General features: G+C 59.0%; 1 protein-coding gene across 6 annotated transcripts in view; it reads right to left on the bottom strand.

The window, feature by feature from the left end:
- BCL9L (BCL9 like) overlaps window positions 1-21,362 on the bottom strand; it is a 28,535-nt gene extending 7,173 nt beyond the window's left edge. The window contains exons 1-6 of one of the 6 annotated variants that reach the window (XM_029207358.1): window positions 20,679-21,361; window positions 14,380-14,435; window positions 5,750-5,851; window positions 4,112-4,497; window positions 3,315-3,434; window positions 10-220 (exon numbers count right to left, since the gene is read on the bottom strand). In XM_029207358.1, coding sequence (XP_029063191.1) covers window positions 10-220; window positions 3,315-3,434; window positions 4,112-4,497; window positions 5,750-5,775 — 743 coding nt within the window. In that variant the 5' untranslated portion in view covers window positions 5,776-5,851; window positions 14,380-14,435; window positions 20,679-21,361. Of the gene's footprint in view, window positions 1-9; window positions 221-2,366; window positions 3,435-4,111; window positions 4,498-5,749; window positions 5,852-14,379; window positions 19,120-20,678 lie in introns of those variants that run through there. The other 5 variants (XM_029207361.1, XM_029207359.1, XM_029207362.1 and 2 more) reach the window with 5 other exon arrangements.
- Between the last annotated feature and the right edge of the window lie 4,618 nt (window positions 21,363-25,980).

Below are 25,980 nucleotides of genomic sequence, written 5' to 3'. Positions count from 1 at the left end.
GGCACTTACGTGTTGGCCAGGTGGGTGGTGAAGACATACACAAACTGTGAGGGAGGCTTTCCCGGGACACCCCCGCCTCCACCCCCGGGGGCGTCGGGCCGGAGGCCTGGCGGGGGCCCATGCGGGGGTCCTGGTGCGCTGCTCTCACTGAGGGGCAGTTGGGCGGCTTGGCCAGGACCCAGCTGTGGGGCCGCCATGGCTGGGTCTGCTACATTACAATCTGCACAGGAGAGGAGAGGGAAAGAGGCCCAGATTTAGAGAGGAGATCCAGTGGGGGGACAGCCGCCCACCCCCCTGCCGCTACCGTACGATCCCAGAGATGCCCAGGGACAGACAGGCTCGCTGCTTCATAGCTCGTGCCCACAGGGCCATCTGGGACCCCAATCGGGCGTTTTCACTAGTCTAGTTTCTATACTTGCCCTAGACCTTTGAAAAGGATGGAAATTGTGCAGACCGTGTGCAGAGGAGGGAGAGGGAAAATGGGACCCTTATGAATAGGCTCCCGTATGCTTGGCACCCTGACGGATGCTTATGGATGTGAGTCCATCTAATCGTCACATCCCTGGGAGGAAGCTGTCGTACACTCCGCTTGTCGTATACTCCACTTGACAGCCTCAGAGGGACGACGTTACTCACCCGAGGTGACACAGCCAGGCAGTGCAGAGCCAGGGTCTGCACCAGGCAGGGGCTGCAGAGCCCCGAGCGTGGCCCTGCTCCGACCCCTCGCCGTGGTCTGTGCGTGTGTATGCACGTTGGCCAGGTGAGGGGAGAAGGCAAAGAGCTTGTACAGCTGAAGATTCAAACGCTGAATGGTTTTCATTCTAGCCCTACCACTAACTGTTCTGCAACCTTATGAACAAGATGCTTCCTCCCTCTAAGCCTCAGTTCCTTCATCTGTAAAATGGAAACACTAACTCCAGCCCTGCAGGAGGGGGAGGGGCTGGTCAAAGAAATCTATTTTTACAGCAAGTTCACAACCATGTCACAAACTAAAAAACTGTTTAGAAAACAGAGAGTTACAAAAGCCTGACATACTGGGTTCACTGCCAGGGTAGACTGGCCATCCTCGGCACCGAGAGAGGTTTCGTTCCATGGTCACACAGCCCTGACTGTAAGTCCTCGCCTACAAAAGATCTACGCTTGGTCATTCATAGGTCTAGTGAGTGGGTGGAACTTTGCCACCATCAAGTGCCTGGCCTGCAGACAGTAAGTGCGAGCACCTACTGCCCCAAGTTGTCTCCCTTGGGCTGGGGCAGCAGCCACCTTCCCGCAGGCCCACTGGCAGGCTCCTCTTCTTGAAGTAATCTTCTCTAACACTCCTACCTGGTTAACGGCCCTGCTCTGGACCCTGTCTCTCCAGTTTTACATAGAATAACAAAGCCAGAAGTTTGGGGGGGGAGGGGAACTTGAGAGCTGACCTCAATGTGTGAGGGCTGCCCTGGGGAAGAGGAAGGTGCACATTCAATACACAGAACTAGGACTCCTGGGGATGAGTTATGGGGAGAGAGGCAGGCTTTATTTCAATAAAATAACTTCTAGTACAATGATAACAATAAAAGCTAAACACTGGGGACTTCCCTGGTGGCGCAGTGGTTAAGAATCTGCCTGCCAGCGCAGGGGACACGGGTTCGAGCCCTGGTCCGGGAAGATCCCACATGCCGCGGAGCAACTGAGCCCGTGCACCACAACTACTGAGCCTGCGCTCTAGAGCCCGCGAGCCACAACTACTGAAGCCCATGAGCCTAGAGCCCGTGCTCCGCAACAAGAGAAGCCACCGCAATGAGAAGCCCGCGCGCCGCAGCGAAGAGTAGCCCCTGCTCACCTCAACTAGAGAAAGCCCACGTGCAGCAACAAAGACCCACTGCAGCCAGAAAAAAAAAAAAAAGCTAACACTGTTCTAAGTGTGCTACATGTCTCAACTCATTGACTCCTCACAGCAATGCTAAGAGAAAAAGATTATTTTTATAGATGAGGAAACTGAGGCCCTTTCCCAAATTTACACAGATGATAAGTGGAAGACCCAGGATATAAACCAAGGCAGTCTGATTGCAGAGTCTGTGCTCTTAACTTCTATATTATACTGCCCTACCATTAAGAACCCTTCGAGAATCTAATGGCAATATAACTAAAACAGTAAGTGCTTGCCTTGGTATCAGGTATGGGATGTTAACAATTTCTTCTTTGATTTCCCTGTGTTTTCATGTTTCTACAATGGTACAGTCTAGTGTTATAAAAGTGAATTGAGGAGGGTCTGTCCTGGGAAGCAGTGACCACCCCCATCTATCACTGAAGGGTTTGGCCAGGGGCTTGTGGACCACCAGTGAGTCCCCTGGGGTGGGGGTGGGGGGTGGCTGGGACCAGATGACCTTGAAAGTGCCAGCCAGCTGCAGAGGCTTCAGTATTTGATCCCATACGCCACCTCCACGGACATGATCTGCTCTTTCCACAAACATCTGCTGAGTCTGTTTCCTTCTCTGCATCATAGTAACACCCACCTCACAAGGCTGTTATAAGGATTAAATAAAGCAAAGTAGCAAAAAGTATCCTGCATATTTTTTTCTTCCTTCTTTCTACAGTCTGGTTTTCGACAAGTTCACAATTTAACATTCTCTGGTTAGTTTCTTACGCATTAAGTTGTTTCTCCCCACACACAGACATAAGCTTGGAGGGAAAGCATCAAATCAATGTATATGGGCTTCCCAAGGGCAGGAGTGTGTCCGTTTCTCCCCCATCACTAGTGCCAGGCCCAAATAAATGCTGATCAATGCAAGAATGAGAGGGGTGGGCATCCACCCACACCCACTCCTTGTCCTGGTGATGCGCTCCGGGCACTTGCCAGGAGTCAATTAGAGGGTAGGGAAGGGCACCAGAGACACAGGCAATGTCAGCTCACACCCAGGCTTAGCACAGCTTTGCGCAGCCGAGCCAGCTAGCTGTCCAGCTCCCAGTGATGCTGGACCCTCACCGCCCTCCCTCTAATAACCAGTAGGTGGCAGCATAGGCCAGGAATTCACGGGAGGAGGTGTAGATGTGGCCAGGAGAGGCCACCTGAGGTTCAACCTACCCCACCCTGGTCCCCAGGGAGAGGGGGCCACTGAGCACCTGGAAGGCAGCAACTGAGCTGTCACACTGCAGGGAAGGACTGAGTCAGAGATGTGAGATGGGAGAGGAGGAGCCTGGGCTCCTGACCCTTTGCTCCCTCTTCCCAGGCTGGGCCTTCTAAAGCCCTAGATGAGGAGAGCGAAGTTCCCTCAGGGCAGCTATCCTCTGGGGGCACCATGGGCCACAGCATCGTGGCAATGATGGGCACTCACTGTGGGTGGCCCCAATGGGCTTGTCATCCTCCTCGCTGTCCGGTCCTGAGCACCATTCGTCCCCACTGTATGGCTGCTTCCGCTCCAGCACACAGCGCCGCTTGCTCCGGGGTGCCACTTCTGCCCAGGCAGGCAGGGGTCAGCGTGAGTACCCAGAGGCCCCGGGATCCTTCCCAAGCCCCGTCTCCCAGATGCCCCACCCCAGGGGGCACTGCCCCGGCCATGGTGGGCACTTTGCCAGCCCTTGGCCCCCACCACGACACCATTTGTTTCTGATTTCTCTCTACAGCCCTGCTGCCTGCCTCCCCTCCCCCACCCAGCACCAAGCCCAGCATAATCCCCAACCACAACTGGTTCTAATTAGGGCTGGGGGGGGAGGGGGAAACTGCTGCTACTCTTCCAGGCCCCAGTGCCTACACCATAGCTCCCACCAGCCAGGATACCAGGAGGTTCCTGGGAAGTGTGAGGGTCTGCTCCTCACCCCAGAGCACCTCCCTCTCCCGCTCTGGGGTCTCTGGTGGGAAAGCAGGAGAGGCATGAGACTGACTGACCAGAGGCCCCATCACTCTGTGTGGCCCCTCCACGGGTGGCACCTAAGGATGAGACATCTCCATCCAATCCTGAGAGAAGGACAAGATGGGTGGGTATAACGGGGGTAAGAGAAACATGTCCCCGGCATAAATGCTGGAGAGGAGTGGGGGTTGAGGATTAGGCAAGGGGGCTAGAAAGATGGTCTCCCAGTGTGAGTCTAGGGCTGTGGAAGATGCTGGGGTCTTGGGGATCAGGAAATGGGATACCTTTGGCCTCCGAATCCAGGGACGGTGTCCCAGCCTCTCGCTGCTCTCCAGAGTCCACAGACACGCTCCGCTCCCTCTTCACTTTGCCCTTGAGCGAGCTGAAAGGGGGCACCCCTGCCTGGGGGTTCTTCAGACTTGAGTTGCTAGGTGAGATCTGGTTGGCCTTGGCCCCATGGTTCCCCGCCCCCACGCCCTTCGAGCCCAGGTTGCAGGTGGGTCCTTGGTTCACATTCTGGTGCTGGGATTGGGCCCCGCCATTCCCTGTCTTGCCATGATTGGTCAACTTATTTTCTGGGTGCATTGGCTTGGCTGGGGCAGGGGGGCAGTGGCCGCGGGGGGACAGCGGCGGGCTCCCTGGAGCTTCTCTCCTCCTAGGGTGGGGTAACCTGGAGAAGGTGGAAGAGACATGAAAAGTTAATCCTGCTAGGGGTGTAGCATGCCTGGATTTTAATCGCCCCATCCTGCCTCACCTAGTGGTAGGGGAGGTGGGGGCTGAGTGGCATCTTAAGACCACCAGCTATCCCCTACCCCCCTCCACGGCTCCTCAGAGAAGGGCTGATTCCCCTCTCCACCTTGGGCAGTGAAGATGGGGCAACCCCCTCCACCCTCCAATCCCCACAATTCAAACAAAAACCAGGGCCTCACATTGGCAGAATCCAACCCACCCCCAGCCCCCGGCATCCAACAGACTGCAAGCCTCCATGGCAACCCCCCTCCACTAGCAACTGGCCAACACTTAAGCATCCTCTTGTCAAGGGTTTGCTGTCTTCAGACTCCTTCCAAGGTCCCCAAACTCAACTGCCATGTGTCCCAACACCAGCATGGAAGGGGCACAGGACCTGAGGATCACTGCTCCTGCCCCAGCCCCATTCCCCTGGGGAAGTGGGGAAAAGCACACCAGAGAGTGGTACCCACTGGTCCAGACAGCTCCCCAGAGCAGGAGGGGAATGCCTCAAGGGGGTCTACTAGTATGCCTGGCCAGCAGGCAGGAGCAGGAAAAAAAATGGGGAGGGGACTGGTGTGCAAAGCAGACTGAAGCCAAGGATTCCTGCAGCCTAGGCTGCGGGCCCTTTAAGCTCCAGCCCGCTCCCCCCACCGCCTCCCCCTCCCCGGAGACCTATTAATAGCCGCTGGAAAGATCACATCACGGGAGAGGATATTTATCCCCCCTCATTCCACACCAGCTCAGATTTATTTCAGCTCTGCTGTCCTGCTGCTGCCGCCTGGCCCTGTCTGCCGGCTTCTCCTGGAGAAGGGGAGGGAGGCAGGCACCGCCCCTCCCTCCAGCTCCCACCCCCAGCTAGACTGAGGCCAGAGGGCGCCATCGGACCCGACAGTGCGGTGGGCAGGGGTCTGCTCAAACCGTTTTTAAGAGGAAACGGCTGGAAGGGACTAGAACAGCAGGCTTAGCTGGTTGCCATTCCCCTCTGTCCCCTGGGCCCAGGCACTAAAGCTGTGGGCTCCTGCCTGGGGGCAGGCCTTCCCATTCTGACCCCCCTTTAGCCCGCCGGTGGCCTGGAAGCCAGGTACTCAGGGGGTCTCGCTCTCCAAGCCTGCACAGTTCAGTCCCATCACCACTGGGCCCTTCCCTTCCCCTCACTCCACACACATATCCCGCCCTCCGCGACACCCACACACCTTGTCTTGTTAGCCAGGATCCTCATGGTTCCCACACACAGTGGGGCTACGGCCCCTGTGCGTGCCCAGGGCCCAGCCAGGTACTCGGTACTGGAGCAGGGACTGCAGCAACAAGCCCCAAAGAGAAAACTTGTGACTTGGGGAGGGGGTGTGAGAAGGGGAGGGGAGACGGGAGAACCCAACAGCCCTGGGACTAGGGAACTGGGTAGGGTAGGGTGTGAATGGCAAGGAAGGATTACTAGTCGGGGTCTGGATCCTAGTGGCCGCTCCTATCCCCATTCTTCCCGCACCTTACCCTCAGGGAGCTTGCAGTCTCTAGCAAGGCCCCCCCCCCCCCCGCCCCGGGCCACAGGGGCAGAATTCACTAAAAGGATGGGTTGCAAAAGTGCCCACTTGGGGCGGCCGCGAGGTCTGTCAGGCCCCAGGGGGTGGGGGGGACTCCCGCCCCCAGGCACGCCCCTCACCCGGGGGGCGGGGGACCCCCTGGCGCCCCGCCCCCAGCTCTGAGCCCTGCCCCTGGGCGCCCAGGCAGAAAGGGGGCCGCGGGTAGGGGGCGATGCCCCGCCCCCAGCTCGAGGCCTAGCCCGTGCCCATCCCAGCAGGCCCGGGCGGGCAGCGAGAGGCCTGGCGGGGCCCCGGGGCTGCAGCTGGGCTCTTCTGGAGACCAGTAACGCTGGCTCAGATTCCTCCCCGACCGCAAGAATGCAGGAGCCTCCCCTCCCCCCGCCCCAGCACCCCACCCCGCCCCCTTCGGCAGAGCCAGAGCGGAGAGGCCGAGCGAGCGAGCGAGCGAGAGAGCCAGCGAGCCAGCGAGCCGGGGAGCGGGCGACGGGCAGGACTGCAGCGTGCCTCTCCCGGCCCCGCACGCGCCGCCCGGACAGACCCACGGCCAAGTGCGGCGAGGGGCCTGGCGCGCGCCACGGCGGGGCCGAGGTTCGGTCCAGGGCTAGGCGCCGCCAGGCAGGGGCGCTGGGACCCACCAGCACCCAAACTCTGACTCACACACCCTCGCAGCTCACACGTGGACGGGGAGACAAAGACACGCACGGAGCCCAGGAAACTAGAGGCGCGCTCACGCCGGCCCGCGGAGGTGTGCGGGAGGGCGAGGGAGGCGCTGGCCGAAGCAGGAGCACAGAAGCAGCCTAGGGCATGTTTCCAGAGGCGGCCAGAGGGCAGAGAGGGAGCGCATCGACTCACTGAACAGATGAAAAGACTGAGGCCCGGCCACAAGGGAGCCATAGAAAGTTGAGCCCGGTAGTCACAAAGAAACACACACACGGGGCCATAGATACACCAACAAACAGACTTACACAAACACAGAAGCCTCACCGGACCGCCCCCAGCCCTGTTCCCCCCCTCCCCGCGCAGATCCCAGAAAGGGGTGGGGGGAGAGGAGGAGTCTTGGGCCAGAAGCTTTGTCCCGGTGACAGGCCCAGCCAGACACCGGCCCACATTCCCTGCCCACATTCCCTGCCGAGCTGCCGGAGGCTGGGCTGGGACCTGGGGGTGGGGGGCACACCAGTGACCCTGTGGGAGTCTAACCCTAATTTAACCCCAGGGCACATTGGCCTTCCCCACCCCAGCTCTGTCTCTAGGGAGGGAGGCTCCTCAGGGGAAGATTCCAAAGTCCAGGGCCTGGCTGGGAAGCAGCCTGCTGCCAGCCCCCATCTCCTGCATCACGCGGGGTCGGGTGCGGTGGGGGGGGGGGGGTGGGGGGGACTGAGGTGGGGAGAGCTGGAGGGCACCTGGGCTTAGGGGCAGGCCTATGGGGCTGACATAGGTCCCAGGCTTCCACCTTCACCACCTTGCTGATCCTCAAAGCTACCAATTATCTGCCACGACAGCATTATTATCCCCATTTCACTGTGAGGAAACTGAGATCTGGGAGAAGGACGTGACAGGCCTCTGGGTCACATGACCGTTACATGGCAGCACCAAGACCCCATTCCCCTGGTGTTTCCTCTACACTGCAGTGTCATCCCCTCAAGTCATGACAGCTCATCTGAGCCTGCGCCAGACAGATGGGCTTCCCACACGCCGCAGGTCACCGGACCCAGCCTCCGGGGCTTGGGGCAGGGCAAAGGCCACCCACTTTCCTCTGTTTACAGCTTCAAATATCGGGACACCTAATAATTTGGGAAGGGGCTGTTAGAAAATTAGTCCTCTCCAGGGTACCCCGTCAGGTGAGCCTCTTCTCCAGAAGAATCTTGGAGTTGCCCTCCCCTCTAGGACTCCACCCCCTCGCTCCCACCCAGCGGCAGGACGAGCTGAGTCAAGTACAGATGAGTCAGGACTTTCCCATCTCACACCTCCCCCCTTTGCCCCTCAGGGGTCTGCCCCAGATCCCAGAGATCCCCGTCCTCCTCTAGCACTCACAGTCCCCGGAAGAGACCTGGAAAACCTTGGGGATGGGAGGCAGGAAAACTGATTCCTGGTGGGTGCAATTTTTAAACAAACAGTGAAGGGGCTTCCTGGCACCAGGCCAGGAGCCCCCGAGATGGGTGAAAGGACAGGGATGGAGCTCTGGGAACACAGCGCTGTGGTTGCCTCTTAGGGGGTAGGGTGGGGAGCAGTGACATGTGCTCACAAACAGGGAGCAGGTGCCAGTCACCTGAGTGAAGAGGCCAGGGGCAGACCTATGAGAATGGAGCCCAGGAGGCTGCTGAGACAAAGCCTGCCTGAGATATTGCCCTCCTGGTGCAACGTGGGGTGCGGGGTTGGGGGTGGAGGGCAGTGACCTAAGGGTTAAAGTGCGCCTGACCTCAGCTGGGGGAGGGAGACCAGGAAGGCTTCGACGGGCAACCTGCCTACTTCCAGCTGCCCCCACCTTGGGAGCCTCTCCTTGGTTCACCAGCCAGCCCACCAGTCTTATTGCCCAGCTCAGAACCATCCCAAAGAGGCAGTGAGAACACGCTTGGAGGGTCCACGCTTCCACACGCAGTGGGCAGACACCTCTAGAGAGGAAATGGGCTGCTAGGACCCTGTGGTAGCTGAAAGAACAGGAACCTGCTGGGAGTAGTAGTGGTGGGGTCCTCAGCCACTGACTCAGGGAGAGGCAGCACTCAAGACAACAAGGTCCCAAGTCCCCTTTCTCTTGGGTGTCAGGACTCCTTGGTCCCTAGAAGCTCTCCTCTACCACCCAGGTCACTTCCTCTTCCTGAGGTGGTGACTCAGCCGGGTGGGGAGGTCAAGGATTCAGAGCCCAGCAGGAAATCTGCTCAAGAACCAAGGTATTGCTCTGGGACCCTCTGTGTGGGGACTTCCAGGCTTGGGGGGCCTTCCCCTCACCCTGGTTCCTAGCAGCTCTCCCCACTTCCGCCCACCTCCTGCCAAAGGAGACCATGCAAATCAACCATTTTGTCTGGGAGTTTCCAGCCCTACCCCACCTGCAGCCCCAGGGTGATGTCAAGGCAACCCTAACCCTGCTGGGACATGGAAACTCCTGGCCCCACACCTTGCAGTCTGGGGTCTTGGAACAGGGTGCTTCTGGTGGGGATTCTACCCTTCTGGAAACCACCAGACTAAGTGGCATTGCCTAGACAAGCCAGAGGTCACCTCACTTGGCTCCCGTAGCCAGTGCCCAAGTGGCCAGGCCTTGGGAAGCAGTCACGGCCTGGCAGTAGGGTGCCCCCAAATGCTACTGCCCAATCTCTGGCTGCTGCCTTCCCCGGGGGGAGGGGGAGGGGGGGAGGGGAGGGAGGGCACAAGGAAACAAGACAGGGCAGGAAGCCCAGGCAGGCAGCGGGCACTCTGGGCCAGGCACAAACAGCCAACACAGGAAACCACAGCCCACCCCCGCCCACCCCACCCACCCAAAGCTCTGGGAGAACAGAGTGCCAAAAGCCTGGTACCCCTGCAGGGGCAAGGGCTAGGGGTTAGCCTGGGGCAAGGGAGGAGCAAGCAGCTCTCCAGTCCTCTCTCTGCCCCAGACCCTACCTCGGGAAGGGGAGAGGAAGCCAGGCTGGCAGGGGTGGTGCTGCCTCTTTAAATCCAGCGAAATCCTGAGCTAGGCCCAACCCAGCTCTGGTTTCACAGGAAGGAAAGGAGCTCAGGAGCCAGTAAGGCAGGCAGCGGTGGCTGGAATTAGCCCCACCAGCCCAAATATATCTGGTCTCCGCCTGCCACCCCACTGGCACTTCCTGCCCCCTGGCACCTACACCACCCTGGGGGTGGGAGAGGGTCTAGGTGCTACTCCCCACCCTGTGGGAAACCCCGATCTCCCCAGATGCCCTGTCACTGGGTACACGTGTTGGGAGGTGGCGTCTCAAGCCTGGATTCCCAGAAGGGAGGAATGGGCAGGGTAGCTCCCTGTGGGCCCTCACCTGGCCTCTATCCTCCAAGGGGTTAATCTGGCCCTTTTTTGGGGGGGGGGATTAGGGGTGGCCCAGGAACCTCCTCCAAACTGCCTGACTGCCTGGCGGCTGGGAACAATGGGGCCATTGTGGGAGTTGCGAGTGCGGGCAGACTGCTGGCACAGGCAGTGCACCATGGGGCGCGGGACCTCACCCAGAGCCCGCCTGCCCGCTCTGCTCTCTCCCCCAGGTACTGCCAGCGTCAGAGGCATCCTCCCAGCCCTCACCTCGCAGGCCTGGCCCAAACTCTTGGCACCAGCAGCAGCTGGAGGGCCCTCGGGCTCTGCCCACATTGACATCCAGACTGCTGTGACCCTACAGGAAGCAGGGGCATGTGGGCCAGGACGGGTGGGGGTGGGGGCTGATGAGACAGGATGTATGCCTGTGATCCTCCCGCAGGGAAGACAGGAAGGCCAAATGGGGTTTCTGGTGTCAGTCCTGGCACCCTCAGGCAAGAAGGGCTTAAGGGATTGTGAGAGCAGTGCCAGGCAGGGTCCCCTGACCCCAGGCCTCCGTTCCTACACTCATTCCATAGACCTGCTCCCTGAGGAGGCCCAGTCCTGTCAGCCTCGCCCTCTGGGGCTGGGACACTGGCAGTGTGAGTGATGCAGTGGAATGAGAACCGGGTTTGCAGTCAGGCCAACAAGGATGCCAATCACATCCCACCCCTTCTGAGCGACGGGACCTTGTCCATCCCTTCAGCCCTCTGAGCCTCAGTTTCCTCATCGTGAAACCACCCAACAGAATGCCTGTGACATACTCGGCCCTCAACAAACCACCTCTGGCCATGATGTCCCCTTCTTTACACCCTACATGGCACCCAAATCCGTGGGCATTTGGTAAAGATGGGCACTCTCGAGATATTTGCTCTTGAGTATCCAAGGGATCGGGGCCCATGGGCATCATCCCAGTGGTATCAAGTACAAAAACTTGGCTTTTTCTCTGTCCTCACAGAGGCCAGCTCCCTCAGCTAGCACTCCCCTGGGCATCACTGGGTTTATCGACATACACTCAAACCCAGAGCATGAACCCAGAAAGCAGTTATCCACTCTCTTAGCCTCAGGGCTGTCTCAAAAGCCCAGGAGAAAAGCAAAGGGGAGTTTCCTTTCAACAGTGGCCCAAGTCCCATCCCCTCCACCAGCCACCCCTCTCCCCGACCTACTCCTTGGCAGTCTCCGTGCAGGGTCTGGGCTGGGAGGAAGCTGGAGCCTACTTTCTTGCCATGGGCCTCTTTAAAGAGTGGAGGGTCTGAGAGGAAAAGAAGAGCAACTGGGACAAGCAGTTCTGAAAGTAGAGGTCCAGAGAGAAGACCTGTGCTCTTCTCAACTAGAGAGGGCTGTCCCTCTCAGGGTGGCTCCACAGCCCCCAAAGGGTTAACAAGGCCCTAAAAATAACCTGCTCCCAGCAGGACCTGCTGATTGGAACCCTCCAGCCATCTGTTCCCATTTTCTCCTGTTCACATTGGAACATCTGAAACCAGCCCCAGAGCCCCAGCCCGATCCCAAAAATAGCCCCAGCCTGCCCAAGGAACAGGCCCCAGGGGCTGGGCAAAAGCGGCATGGCCAGCCCAGCAGTGAGGCATGGCCCAGGCCAACACTGAGCCCTCACTCCCAGGCCCATGGAAGGGAGGTGTTCCCTCTGTTCCCAGAAGGAGGTGGTCAGTAGACCCAGGGGCTCCAGCCCACCCACCTTGGTACCAGGCCAGCGAAGGTACCCAAGAGCCCTGGTATCCCAGGCACTCTGCCACATCTGAATCCACTTTCTCCAGAGATTTGGACACGCACTTCCCAGAAGACCAAACCACTTATCTGCAGAGCTTCCCTCTTTGTGGGCACACCACCCCTGCTGCCCAGTGCTGGGCTCCTCACCCAGAAGTTCCCAAGCCTTAGCCCCTCCGTCATCCGACTCTCATCCCGGGGCCTTTCGGAGCCTTGCTCACCCAGAGCCACCAGCATTCTCCCCCGGCCTGCCCCAGGGCACACAGGGTTGAAACAGAACTCTACCCAGCCCTGCCCACACTCACCCACGCCGCAGAGGAAAGGATTCTGGGGGTGTCCTCTGGATGCTGATATGACCCCACCCCTCCTCTGGGCTTCAGGATGGGCTTCTGCCCATCTGTGTACAGCAGGTGCCAGGCATGCCCATCTGGGCTTCTATACATATCACAGGCCTGGGCACTGCCGTGCCACGCTCAGAGAAGATGCCCAGGCAGGGTACAGGGAATCCAGTGGACCCTGGGCCCCAAGGCAGGCCTAACAGCTGCCATCCATGTAACAGCCCCACGCTGCTACTTTTCTCCCCAAAGAAGGTCCCTGATCCCTTAGGCCAGGAAAGAGAGGAGGCGGCCATCTAAGCCATTTAAGAACAGAGTGTCTTAATGGCTGTTCAGCCTGGTGAAGGAACAGAGCATCAGGGGATGGGATGGTGGGAGGGGTGTTGCAGCTGATCTGAGCTAATAGCATGGGAGAGGGAGGGCTCAGCCCTGAGAAGTGCTGGGAGATGTGGAGGGAGACAGGCCCTAAGACCTCAGACCCCTCTCCAGGCGCATGGCTATTCGGCAAACTTGCAACCAAGATGTTAGTTTCCCCTCAGTGGGGAAACTGAGGCAGCAAGAAGGTGGGTCTGGATGGGTATTAGAATCTAGGAGTCTGAAGTGTTGGAAAGGCTGTCTCTTCCCCACCGTCCATACTCTCCCCACCCCCATCAATTCTTCCCCTGCTAAAGCCCCCGGGAGGACCATGAGTTCCTATGAAGAGCTATGACTAATAATAACGAGGAGGATCTCTAATGTTTATTGAGCATTTACTCTGTAACATCAAGCTGTCCTGAAGGCTTCACATGCATTATTTAATTTAATCCTCTAATTTAGTACTCTACAAGAAAGTTCTCTTGTTATCCCCACTTTACAGATAAGAAAACCGAGGCCCAGGGAAGTTGAGTAATTTGCCTGAGGCACACAGTCCAAAATTAGAAGAGTCAGGATTTGAACTCAGACACTCCAGCAGCTGGGCTACTAACCATTTCACAATACATGTGCACCCTGGTAGCAGCCCTCTGTGCTATGATGAAAGAATGGTGCCTCACCCCCTCATTCCATACTCCCTCCAACCCCAGTGCACACCAGGTCCTAGCTAGAGGCCACAGTTCCTGCCCAGGGAAGAGATCAAAGAGAGGCCACCACTCCCCACCCCCTCAACACAGGTGCCTGGCCCACTAGGGTTCTGAGAGCAGAGTTCTTGGGCCACCCCAGCCCCATCTACCCCCAATCTGTTACATCATCACCCATCCTGGTCCCTAAGAGTCTGGGGAAGGAGCAAGGCAAGTTACCATGACAACAGCACAGGCCCCTGCTGAGAGGCCCAGAGGCAGGAAGAGTCTCCGCAGGTGGGGGTCAAAGGTCAAGTGGGACTCACTAGTGACGAGTGGAGTCCCAGCCCTGCCCCCCCCACCCCGCACCTGCTCAGCCACACCTGGCACTGCCCCCCACTTTTTTCATTGCCTGAGTTGGGAGCAGGACCACTTCCTCTGTGTCCCTGAGGGGTGGTGGCCTCCAGCAGGGAGGGTGGGGGGACTCGAAGCCCCTCCCTCCTGGGGACAGTCTAGGAGAAGTGCCTCCTCGCAGCCCTCCGCTTTCTCCAGCTTTCCCTAGTCAGACCAGGAGCCTACAGGCAGGCGTGTTTGTTGTGAATTCAGGGAGTTGTTGCTAAGTAAAGAAGGAGGGGAGGGAGGGAGGGAGGGAGGGGGTGGGGGTGGCAGTAGGGAGAAAGCGTGTGTGTCTCTGTGTGTGCCTCTGTGTGTGCGTGTGTGCGTGTGTGTGTGTGTCTGTGTGTCTGTGTGTGTGTCTAGGGGCCAGGGCAGAAACCACATTACTGTGGCCGGTAGCCACCCTGGCTTTGACTCAGCCAGCTGAGGCCAAAGCCAGCAGGCGAAGGGGAGCAAGAACTTGGGATGCCGGGGGAAGGAAACCGTACCTTGCCTTCCAGGGGTGACCAGGCTGGGGCTCCCCACCACCCACCCTGGCTGGGACTTTCACTGGAGCAGCAGCTGTGGCGCTTTAACCCTTCCTGCCCCGGCCCCGCCCCCATCCCCTACAGGGTTCCAGGTTGTAGGCAGTCAGCACCCTCTCCTCCGGGGGGGAGGAGAATGAAAGGAGAAGTGGGGGCAGAGAGCCAAGAGGAGGGCGCCCGAGACAAAAAGCCAAGCAGGAGGCAACGGCAGAGGCAGACAGAGCTGAGCGAGGAGGCTGTGAGGACACACATAAGCACACAGACCTCTCACCTCAGGATAATGCGTGTCGGGCTCAGGCTCAAGGGTGTGATCTGGGCTGGGGCTCCCTGTGGAGAGAGGGTCACAGCTAGAAGCCCCAGGCCAGCAATCTCTACCCCTGCTCCTCCCAGAGCCCCAGCCCCACCCCCAGCACGCACACCACTAAGCTTGTACACACAGACGGGCCTGCAGCTCCAGGAAGTCCCTGAGCTACTTGGACACCACCCCCCCTCCACGACTTCTGTGGATTGGCTGGGAGCCAGGCCTGACCCAGCGGCCCCACCGCACAGCTCCCCCTCCCTCCCCTGCAAGCAGGAAAGGAGAAGGCGCTGGAGATGCCTTAGAGCTCCCTCAGAGCTCAGCCCACAGGGAGAGGGGGGAGAACTCCCACGGCCTGGCCTGAGGACCCGGGTGGAGGGATGGATGGGGAGGCCTGAGAACCCCAGCTTCCAGCACCAGCCACCCCGGGGTTATCCTGTGTCAAGGAGAAGAATGGTGTGGGTCCTATGTCCCCATGTGGTCTCTCTTGTCCCCTGAAGATGCCCCTGGGGACCGGGCTTGGCTGGGAGGGCCTAGGGTGAGAGGATCAGGCTTAGCAGTTCAGTAGGAGGGGGCTGGGTGAAGCTCCCACAGGCAGGCGGGAGGGAGGCTGGTGGCTGGGCTCAGTTTGTACTGGGGGTCAAAGGGGAGTTCTTTTCCGAAGAATTCTGGGAGAGACGCCAACTAGAGCAAGCTGCTAACCACCCCTCCCTCTCTCTCACTGCACTGGGTGGGGGGGTGTCCCTGCCAACCAGACTTAACCCTCTCCAGCCTGTGGTGCTCCCAGGCACATGACAGGGGAGTTGGGGAAGGTCCTGCTGGGCTCAACTTCCAGTTCTAGGGGGCAAGCACAGGGTGTCTGCCAGAACATGGTACCATGAGGCCCCATCTGGTACTGCCCCGCCCTGCAGCCACCTGGGTGACTTTTCTGGGCTCATCTCCTGAAGGTGTCTGCAGTGATGTGTGCGTGCGTGTCTCAGAGACAGAGATTGAGAAACAAACTGAAAATTCCTCGCCAAGGCCCTCCCCCTGCTGGGTCACTGAGCACTGTACCAACCTGTGCCTCTACCCCTCCCTTCCTCCCACTGAGTCCTGGGACCAGAGGCCATGGGAAGGGGGTTTATAAACAGACAACTTTTCTCTCTGCCCACCTCATGCTGCTGTCTCCATAGGCCCTTGACTCCGACAAACAGCCCCTGCCCCAACCCTCTTCTTCACTGATTTGCTAGAAGTGCTTCAAGTATTCAATTATAGCCTGAGATCCCAGGATGGGAAACTGAGTCATAGCGAGGCATCAGGGATTCCAAGGGCCCGCATCCCATGCAGACATAACTCTACTAACACAACTCTTGCTTTGGCAAAAAAAGAAAGAAAGCTCCCCTTAGCAATCCCCACCCCCCTCCTGTAAAACACGATTAAGGTCAGACATCAAGAAGGACTTCCCAGGGTCAAGGCTACAATGGTAGCTGGCCTCACATCCAACGCTTCATATTTCTGGGGTGGCACATCACCACCCACCCCCGCCCCAGCGTTCCAGGCCCCTCTGTCTTCTGCTCAGGCTGGAAATATGAGTGTCTTGTCTTGTTTTGCTGTCTGCCCCTAGCTAGCAAAGTCAACTTTTCTGAACTTTAGCCACCAAGCTCCCAGGTCTGATGTGGCTGGCTGTTTCTTGTCCCCAATGAAGCAAGTGACCCCAAGGGTAGAGGGTTAACTCCCTTTCCCCAGCCCTTTCTGGAGAGCACTGGGCTGCCCTGTGACAGTCCCCACGATATCACCAGGACAAGAAGAGGATCGACTGGGAGTATTGGGATCCCTTAAGGTGCCGGGTGTCCGTGAAGGGCAGAGGAAGAGAGCCCAGCCTTGGGGACAGTTTATCCCAAAGTCTCCCCACTGCACAATTTCTCTCCAAGGACCACAGAACTGCCAGAAGCCTTGGCCTCGCTCCAAGAAACCTCCCTATCAAAGGACAGAGAACTCCATGTCCCAGGGAGCTATGGGGAGACCTGTGGCTAGGCACCCCAGACATGTTCTGAGGGAGGAGGATAGAGGCGGCAACAGAAGCGGAGTGCACTGAGTGTGCGCACGTACGCACACACGCACATGCATCAGAGACACAATCCCGAGCACACATACTCCTCAGATACTCCCAGACGTGTATCTGAGAGAGAAACAGACACAACCTCCAAAGACACACATCCAGGATACCTCTTTAAAATAGCCCAAACTCCCCAAAAATGACTCCTTAAGACCCATAGAGGCTCCCATACTCAGAGAAGGCCAAAGAGAGCTCGGGAAACACAAATGACATCAGCCAGTCACACAGAACTACTGACAGACAGAAGACAGACCCACACTGGGATACACAAGCACACACACAGAGTAGTATGCATGTGCATACATGCATGGCCATGTGCTAGCACACAAACTCACACACACACACACATGAAGTCAGATTAGAGGACTAAATTCTGGGCTAGTGGGGAGGAGGGGAGTCAGAGCAGTGGGGTGGAGAAGTACTCAGGGATTTCAAAACAATCCTGGTTTCGAAATGCTGGAAATGCTGGATTCAGGGCCATTCTCAGTTGAGGCTGGAGGGTGGAGAGTGAAGGGGAGGGGGAAGACAGGCCAGCGCAGGGCCACCAGCGCATTGGAAGAGGGACTTGGAGAGAGGGCATCCCAGCCCCTGGGCATGGGGACTAGGCCAGACACCAAGGTTAGGAGGGGCAGGTGGCCCAGGGCCAAGCAGGGAGGGCCTGGGGTGAAAAGGAGGCAGAGAAGGAGAGGCCTCCACTTTAGCCACTGACTAGAGAAGAAAGAAGGCGAAGGAACCTACCTGGGCCCTTCCCCGACCCGTGGGTGGGTGGTGGTGGCCACCTTCCCCCCTACAGAGTGGCAGCTGGCTCCCCTTCCCCGCCAGCTAGCAGAGCCCCAAGGCAGGCCTAAAGCTAGGGGTCAGAGGGTGTGGGAGGACAGCAAGGGCCTTCCAGGGGACCCAGGACCACCCACACTCAGGGCAGGGTGGGGGACATCTCCCTGGGAAGCCAGAGCTTCCTACCTGGGTTCCCAGAGAGGGGAGCTCTTCGGGAGGCTGAGGCACTACAACAGACCCCCACATCCAGGAAGTCACCCCTCTCCTCCCAGGGCACCAGGATGCCCTTACTGCCCCTCCCCCAACCTCCAGGGAAAGTCTGCAGCTCTCTCCCAGGGAGGGGAGGTCAAGCCAGGCTGGGGGTGGGGCCCCCGGAGGCCTGGCCCTGGCACCCAGCAGAGGAAATGCCAGGCCTTAACTCCAGGCTGCCTTCAGGGAGGCCCACCCAAGTGACATGCAGCACCTCTAGTGCTGCAGCTTTCTTCCCCTTGCCCCTCAGCTCCTAGCCTCTGGCTACCTGGCCCTCCAACTGGCTCCAGCCCAAGCTCTGGTAGTTAGAGGGTGGGACCTGGGGAAACTTAGCGACCCTGGAGGAGCCTCTACCAGCTTCATCCTGGCCCCTTGGCCAGTCAGAGTCTCCTCGCCCCAGATCCCTGGGGGCAGCCCCCACAGTGTGGCTTACAGGTGGGCAGCTGGTGGGGTTGGCAGGCAGGGGCACAGATGCCAAGCTAGAGCAGCCAGGTGCTCAACAGGTTGAGCCAGTCCCTGGAACAGCCAGCCCCACCCCAGGGAGAGCAGGCCTGGCAGAGGCTCCCTGCCCGCGGCACCCAGCCTGTACCCGCTTGGCTCCCACGGCTGCCCACTTTCCCACGGTGCCATCCCCTCTGCCCCCTCCCCCGAGGTCAGCAAGCAAGCAGTGCCCAGGGTTCCTGGCACAGGGAAAGGATGCCGTTTCCCCGTCACCCCTGGGTGCCCAGGCTCTTGGAGTGCCTCACTACCAGCAACCAAGGAGCCCCCAGAAGAGTAAACATGGCATCAGGCCAAAAAGAACCCCAAAGTGCCCCCTACCTCCTTGCAGGCCTCCTCCAGTCCTGGGCAGACTGGACACTCAGACACCCTGGCTCCCCACAGCTGCCCCCCCAGGGCGCTGGGACAGAACTTCAGCCGGTGGCGCCAGAGGCAGTGTGGCGGCCCCCAGCTCCTGTCTTGGACTCCCTGGAGGAGGGGCTGCTGAGCTGGGTGACTGCTGGCTCCCTCCACTCCTGCCAGAGCTGCTGCTGCCTGCAACCCTGCTCCTTTCCTTCCACCCCACTCCTGGGCTCCACGCAGCTCCATCCCGGCCCCTCCCCCTACAGGCAGGCAGCCCCCTTTGCAGGCATCTCCTTTAATCTAAAGCAGGTGCCAGGCATTCCAGCCCTTGCTGAGTCGACACTGCCACCCACTAGGCCTCTGCCCAGAAGGCTATTGCCCTGCCTCTTCGTGGAAGTTGAGTCTATGGCCCAGGGCTCCTGCTTAACTGAAATACCCAGAAGTTGGGAGGCAGACACTACCCAAAGGGAATCACGGGTGCCCAACACAGACTCAATAAGCAAGTTCACTAGGTCGCACATTACCACTGCTGTGATCAATTGTGGACCACCAACACTGATCCTTCTCCAGGACTCTGTAATCTCTTCCCACCTGGACCCTCAACCTCAGTAATTAGAGACTCGGAGCCTCCATACGGACCTCCAGAAACCATCTCTAGCGTGAGGCCCCTGCTACCCCGAGCACAAGAGTCACACTGGATCCAAGGTTATATAGGTATTCTCCCCTTCAGGAGCACCCCTTCCAGCATTAACCCCTGCCCCACCCCAATCAGAAGCAACACAGGTAAGCAGAACACCTCCAGAGGCAAGTGGCCAGAAGAGTGAGCTTCCAGGCCTGGTTCTCCAAGGCCACGGAGCCTGATCAGCTGAGGGAGGGCAGCACCTTCCGTCCTGATACCAGAACCCCCCCCCCCATTCCCTTACCTTCCTTTCTCTCCCATTCTCATCCTGTCCTGAAGCTCCTATCAGCAGGCACCTCAGAGCTGATACCAGAAAGACAGGGCCTGAACATGCTCTTCCCCTGGGGCCATGAAATCATGGTCCTGACCCAGAGAAGGCAGCCAAGCTAGTGCTGGGGGGCAGCAGACAAGCCAGGCAGCCCCAGCCCAGAAAAAGTAGCTGCACCTTGGAGAGGCTGAGGAGGGAGGAGAGCAAGGGGAGTGGAAGCCCACCCACCCTGCGGGTCTCATTCAGAGAGCTGCCCAGAGGCATCAGTAGGGTTACAGCAGATACTGTTCGAAGACAGCTTTCCTAGGTAAAACAGGAAACCAAGGCCAAAGATCAAGGGGGCCTCCAAGCCCCTTTCCCGGGGCTCAGTCACATGCCCAGCTCACCTCTCCCAGAGCAACACTTTTCCTCCCTGCAGCAGAGGCCCCCAGACACAGACACAGACCCACACCCCAAGCAGCAGACAGACAGAAGGAGGAGGGAGGAGGGGGTGTCAGAAAAACCCGGAAGGAAGGAAGCTGGACAGACAGACAGAAGCCAATCCTGGCTTCACTGCTCCAGAGGGACACCCTCCAGACTCCCAGACTGTAAGGGACACTCTCCTCAGCTCCCAAGAGGGAGAAGGGGAGAGTAGACCTCGGTGTCCCCTGAAACCAAATTCCAGCAGCCCTGGGACAGGACATAGTCCAGCCAAGCAAGAAGCCCTAAGCCTCCCCTCTCTTCCTCACATTCCTCCCCCAAGAGCTCCCCCAGACCAAGGCAGGGGCTGTCTCCGCTTAGCAAGGCAGAGACACCTCCAAGGAACTGTGTGACTGCCCCCCCACCCCCCCACCCCCCGCCAAGCCCACATCACTAAGAATCCTAGGCAGGGGAGACTCCTCCAGTCACAGCCCCCGCTGCTCCTAGGCAGTGCTTGGGGGCAGAGGGTGACCCCCAGCAATCTCCAGTCCCCACGCACCTCCTTATGGAAGCTCCTATAAGCCAGGAGAGGAGTGCTGGGGTGCTGAGACCCAAGGGGTTGGTGAGCCTGTGAGGGGGACTACATCTCCCAGAAGCCCCCAGGGCAGAGTTGCTGCTCCAGCTGGCCCAAGGCCGGCCTTGTTCTCTGTGCTAGGGTGGCAGGGTCCCCTGGCTGCCCGTAAGCCCTCCCCTCTGTGCGCTGGGGCTGCCAACCTGATTGGGGGCCCAAGAGTGGCCTCCACTAATCCTGGGGGCGTCCCCGACCCCTTAAACAGCCTGGGGGTGCGTGCCAGAGGGCCAGAGACAATCAGATTGTGTTCCCCCTCCCCAATTCGAACTGGATCTCCCTCCTCACGCCTCTGCTGGCCTGGCATGACTTTCGCCCTCGGCCCCAGCCCTCCCCTCACCTCGCGCGGGTCGGGGGTCCTCACGCCAGGCCGGAGTTGGACGCCATGACCAGGTCAGGGTCGGTGGGTGGACTGGGGTCCTCCTGCTCGCCAGTTGGAGGTGAGGAGGAGGGTGGGCAGGTGGTGATCTTTTGATCCTGGACGCCTTGATCTCAATACCAGCCCGGCCCGGGAGTGGGTATCCGGGGGTCGCTGGGCGCCTGGGTTCCTGCTTTCCAACCGCGGAGCATGGTCTTGGGCGCCGGGCAGCGGCGGGAGAGCGCGCACCCCCGCCCGGCCCTGGGCTCAGGGCTGGGGTCTCAGCCCCGAACCTCACGGCTCCGGCTCCTGCTCCTCCTCCCTTCCTTCCTTCCTTCCTTCGCCTCCTCCTTTCACTTTTCCCGAGGCCCGCGGGGACGGCGGGCGCGGGGCCGGGAGGGGGCTGTCTGGGCGCTTATTGTTGGTCGGACGCCGAGGGTCCGGGTCGCAGTCCCCGGGCGGCGCGTCGCCGGGGGACCCAGGCGTGCGGGCGTCCGGCCGGCTGGCTCCGGGCAGCGGCGGTGGTGCAGCGGCCCCGAGTCCGGGGCATGTCCGGCCACTGCCTCCGCCGTTCGCCGCCGCCTCCCCGGGGTCCCCTGCGCTGCCGGAGCCTCGCTCGCCCCTCCACTCGGCTCCGCTCCCCAGCCTGAATAAGCATCGGGGCTCTCTGGCTGCCTCCTTCTGCCTTCATACCAGAGCCCGGAGAGGCCCCTGTCAAAATAAGAGCTCCCCCATCTCGCTCGCCTCCTCGCCCAACCCGGCTCCCCCAGCCTCCCAGTGGTCTGACTCGGTAAGGCGCCCGGCCGGCTAGCGGGAGGCAGGTTGGCCCGGGGGCGGGGAGGGGGCTTCTATGCCACTCTCCACCCCATTCCCGAGGACTGGGGAGGAGACGCGCTAACACCATCTCAGGCTGGGGAGAGGTTTGACAAACCTACCCTCCTATCTACGCTGATTGGAAGCAGTGGGAGTTGACTCCCCCCAACCCCCAACACTCACTCACACTCTCTCTCTCCCTCCCTCTCTCTCTCTCTCCCTTTCTCTCCCTCTCCCTCTCCCTCTCCCTCTCCCTCTCCCTCTCCCTCTCCCTCTCCCTCCCTCTCTCTCTCTCTCTCTACTGGGTCCCCTCTTCATTGTATCCACCCACATTCATTATGCACTGAACATCTCTTTATTCACTTTATTCATCTCTCTTTCCTAGTAGACCCTGAGGATGTAGACTGAACTTTTTCACTTCAACCCTCAGCAGCGCAGAGTGGACACTAAGAAAATGTTTGTGGAAGTAAAACCTTTGTTCTCCCAAAAGAACTCTATCCTAAGCTCAAAGTGCCACACACACACACACACACACACACACACACACACACGACCCTATAGGAGAATAGATCCAATGGAAAAAAATTGTAAAGTGTTTTAAAAAGCATTTCACATGTTATTTCAGTGTTTGCCACAAACCTGTGAGAAAGATGTTATGGCCCCATGACACTGATGAGGAAACAAAGGCTTGCACTAGTTAAGGACTTCCTCAGGGTTACACAGCTAGAAAGTGGTAAGCCCAGGACTAGAGTTTGGGTCTCCTTATCCCAGGGCACTTTCCCTGTATCCCACTACCCCCACCCACCCAGGATTAATACCAACAAGTAACAACCATTGAAGGGCACTAGCAAGCCCCTTTGCTCATGCTATTTGGTTCCTCTGAGCTCTCCCCTGCCCCTCCTCACAGATGGTCCCCAGATAGCTCTAGCTCTCACTGACCTCCCTCTCTTTTGACACCTACTACATCTATTCCACCCAACTGAGTACCTAATTGTATGTTTTATCTTGATTCTCCTGTGCGAGTGTCTGGTTGCCCCAAAAGATTCTTGAGGGCCCAAACCATGTCTCCTATGCCTCTATATTCCCCACAGCACTCAAGGGCTGGGTTCATAGTAGGGATTCAGTAAATACTCACTTGATGGATTGATGGTGTCTGCAGCTGGGCACTGGGCAAGGTCTGGGGAGGCACAGGTGAAAAAGGGGGAGAAACCCTGAAAGAAGATAACATAACAACCTCTATGGGTGCCTAACATAGAAGTTTACAAAGCATTTTCATACACACTATCTCTTGATCGTGCTTTGAGCCAATCAACAAAACTTCCCCAATTGCCCATTAACTGCTATGCCAAGACCAAGCTGGGTTAGGGACTGAATCATCACAACCCTGTGAGATAGGTATTACCCCCACTTAAAGGAAAAGAAAACTGAAGCCCAGAGAGGCTGAGCTCTGGTGTGAAAGATCTCAGAGCCTAGGATAGTACCTGACCCGTGGAAGTAGGGTTTAATCTCCTCTCCCCTCCCCAGGGTCCTGCTATAAGATGAGCCACAAGACAAGAAGGCCATTTCTCAAACAGGATTGCTTGTTGAAAGGAAGGGTCCACCCAGTTATGTGGGTCAGTTTCCCGTTACATACATGACACAAACCGCATGGGCTTGTGATGATCCGTTTGGCACGATGCCCAGTTCATAGCAGGTCCAGAAAACAATGTTTGTAGGGGTGAGTGATGGCTGTGTTGCAAGAGGTCTGTTAATTGTGGCACACAACCAAGTGTATTCGGCATGTCCTGTGGAGCAGCCATGTAGAGCACTCCCCTGGGTGGAGCTGTGACTCATTCCCCCAGGTTGGGATGCGGAGCCCGAGCTCTGGGCAGCCACGAGTTCTGGGTGGAACGCTGGAGTGAGCGAGGGGGAGAGGAGAGAGGCCGGTGGCCCATTGCTGGAATGGAGTGGCTCCCTCTACTGGCGAACTCGGGGAATCACCGTGTGTTGCCGCGTATCTGTGTGTCACTGTGTCACGAGGAGTGTCACAGGTGTGTCAGCGAGTGTCGAGTGTCGGTGGAAGTTCGGGCATGGGTATAGCCTGTTCGTGGTGCAGTGTGGGTGTGCCAGCGTTACGTGGGCCTGTTTCTGGAACCACAGAGTATACACACACAACCACATTTTGTAATACAGTTTACTTTTGGGGTGGGGGTAGGGGGTCGGAGGAGCTAGGGCTGCAGATTATCTGAGATTACTACCTGGGGTGACTAGGACGAAAGGATCTTCCGACTGGTACTCATCACCGACCTCGTGCAGGTGGGATTCAGGACTAGAGAACGGTTCCTGGGAAGGGACTCTATCCCCAAAAGCAAACAAGGACCCAAGAAAGGGTTAACGTTGAGCCTCACAGTGACTTCAATCATTGGCTCAGGGCACTGTCAGTCAGCTTCGCGGCGGGGCTTGTGGGGCCGCCTTCGGACTGCCCAGCGACCCTCACTTGCCCCTCGACCCCCACTTCATTTCACTTCTGGGCTGCTGCCACACCCCCCGTCTTGATGGAGGCACCTTCTTGGGCCCTGGAAAAGGAGCGGATCTGGGCATCCTGGCTTCCCCACTCACTCCAGCTGCCTGGCTTCCTGATAGATGGTGATTATTATATAATAAACCTGCTGGACAGAACCGTGCCAGCCCTCGGAACACTTTGCCCCTCCTCGAAGCCTGCCCCAGGGCCTGGCACCAGCAGCACAGAGCCTGCCGCGCTGCTCTGCCGGCTCCCCCAGCACCGCCTCCATTCCAGGGCGGGAGACCCCGGGGCCACCCTCCCTGGTGTCCCTGGGGCCACTTTCTGGGATGGGGCGGGCGCCCCGCAGGTCTCGGGGTTGGCCTGCGGAGTATGGTTTTACCAGCGCCCTCCAGAATTGTGGGACCCAGTTGGCCCCTTCCAACCCGAACTTGGAACTTGGGAGCCAGTAGAGGTGGGGATAGGGGGCGCAGGGGCCAGGGTCGGACAGCGAAAGGAGTTTGGAAAAGATGCGGGGGCAGGAAAAGGGAGGCTGGGAGAGGGGGCCGACAGGGGCAGTGGGGGAGGGACTCTTATCCTGACAGGGCTCCCGCCTTCCCCGACTGGAGGGTTTGGAAAAACTGAGCAGGCAGCCAAGGCTTGGCTGGAAATCCTGCAGCCCACCCTCCTGGGGACACAAAGCTGGAGGGCGGGGGCAGGGCGGGGGGAGAAAGCACGACCCCGGGGAGGGCAGGGCCTCTTTTGGGGCTGGGGGCCCTGGGGCCAGGTCCCTGGGGAGGGGGTTCCTGGCGCTGTCTCCCCGCAGTCTGCTTCCCCCTTCTCCTTCTCTACCCCCTCCTTTTCCCCCTCCTCCCCCTCCCCGGCTCCAGTCTTGCAGATTGCGGGCAGACTTAACTCCTTGCGCGCCAGCCCGGTGGACTCCTAGGTGGTGACGCTATGAGGGAGGGAAGAAGGGAGGGACTCCCGACCTTACTCCCACCCACAGTTTAACACCTTGTGGCCCAGAACGCAGTCTCGGAACTTGGGCTTGTCAGAGCCCTAGAAGGCTGCCTGGTGCTCGAAGAACGACACACAAAACCCGGCACCTGAGAGCTGCGTAATCCAGTCCGCTCTCCCGCCACATCTTAACTGTATACCCTCCCCTGTCACCCCAACCCTCTGCGCCTCTTCCTCCACCCTTTGGCCACCCTCCCGCTACCACCGCCACTAGTTGCTGCAAAGAGCCCTGACGGATAGAAGGATGCGGGGAACCCGGAAACCTGGGTTCTGTGGCTGCTTCTGCATTCTCCTCCGCATCCCGCCTGGGAGGCCCGCGCAGGTGACCGCAGCCCGGGCCTCTTTGGCCTCCAGGGGGCTCCTTCACACATCTGTGGGGGTAGCTACCCAACCAAGGCAGAGAATGCTAGCCTCCCCCAGCTCCAGCTAGGACAAGGGCCCGAGTAGCCGGAAACCGTGACTTCACTTCCACCCTAGCCCCTCTCCTAGGCAGCACTTCCTCCACCATCAGATTTGCCCCCCGTTCGGCCGTGAAAGACTATGCCTGAGGGCAGTACCTCAGTCTAGGCAGGAAGGGGTTAATGGAGCTCCCAGGCTCCCTGTGAGAGCCAGGTGAGGCACCGCCCATCTTGGCCTTCAGGTGTACGGGTGGGGAAGTGGAGGGACGCCGACCACAGGACTGCTCTTTTGCCCCCTGGTGGTTAGATCTGGCTTAGCAGTCTCTGGCAAAAGCTACGCTCAGGTGGGGATTGGTGAAAGAAAAACTTTGGAGGCAGCTAGAGTACTCCTGCAGGAATAGCACCTTTGGAGAGAAAGAGAATCCTATGGGGAGGCTGGTGGAGCTCCCACAATCCCTGCCATGCCATCCCCACTTATCAGGCTGCCACAGTCACTTCCAGATCTTTGTCCTAGGGACCCTACTTGTGGGTCCCAGGTGCCCAGACACCTGGAGGAGGAATAGAAGATATAGGCTCT

The sequence above is a fragment of the Monodon monoceros genome, unplaced genomic scaffold (assembly GCF_005190385.1).
Source record: "Monodon monoceros isolate NGI ecotype Baffin Bay Population unplaced genomic scaffold, NGI_Narwhal_1 Super_Scaffold_7, whole genome shotgun sequence".
Lineage (NCBI taxonomy): Eukaryota > Metazoa > Chordata > Mammalia > Artiodactyla > Monodontidae > Monodon > Monodon monoceros.
Note: the sequence above shows the minus strand (reverse complement) of the source record. Positions and strands in the feature narration are given on the sequence as shown.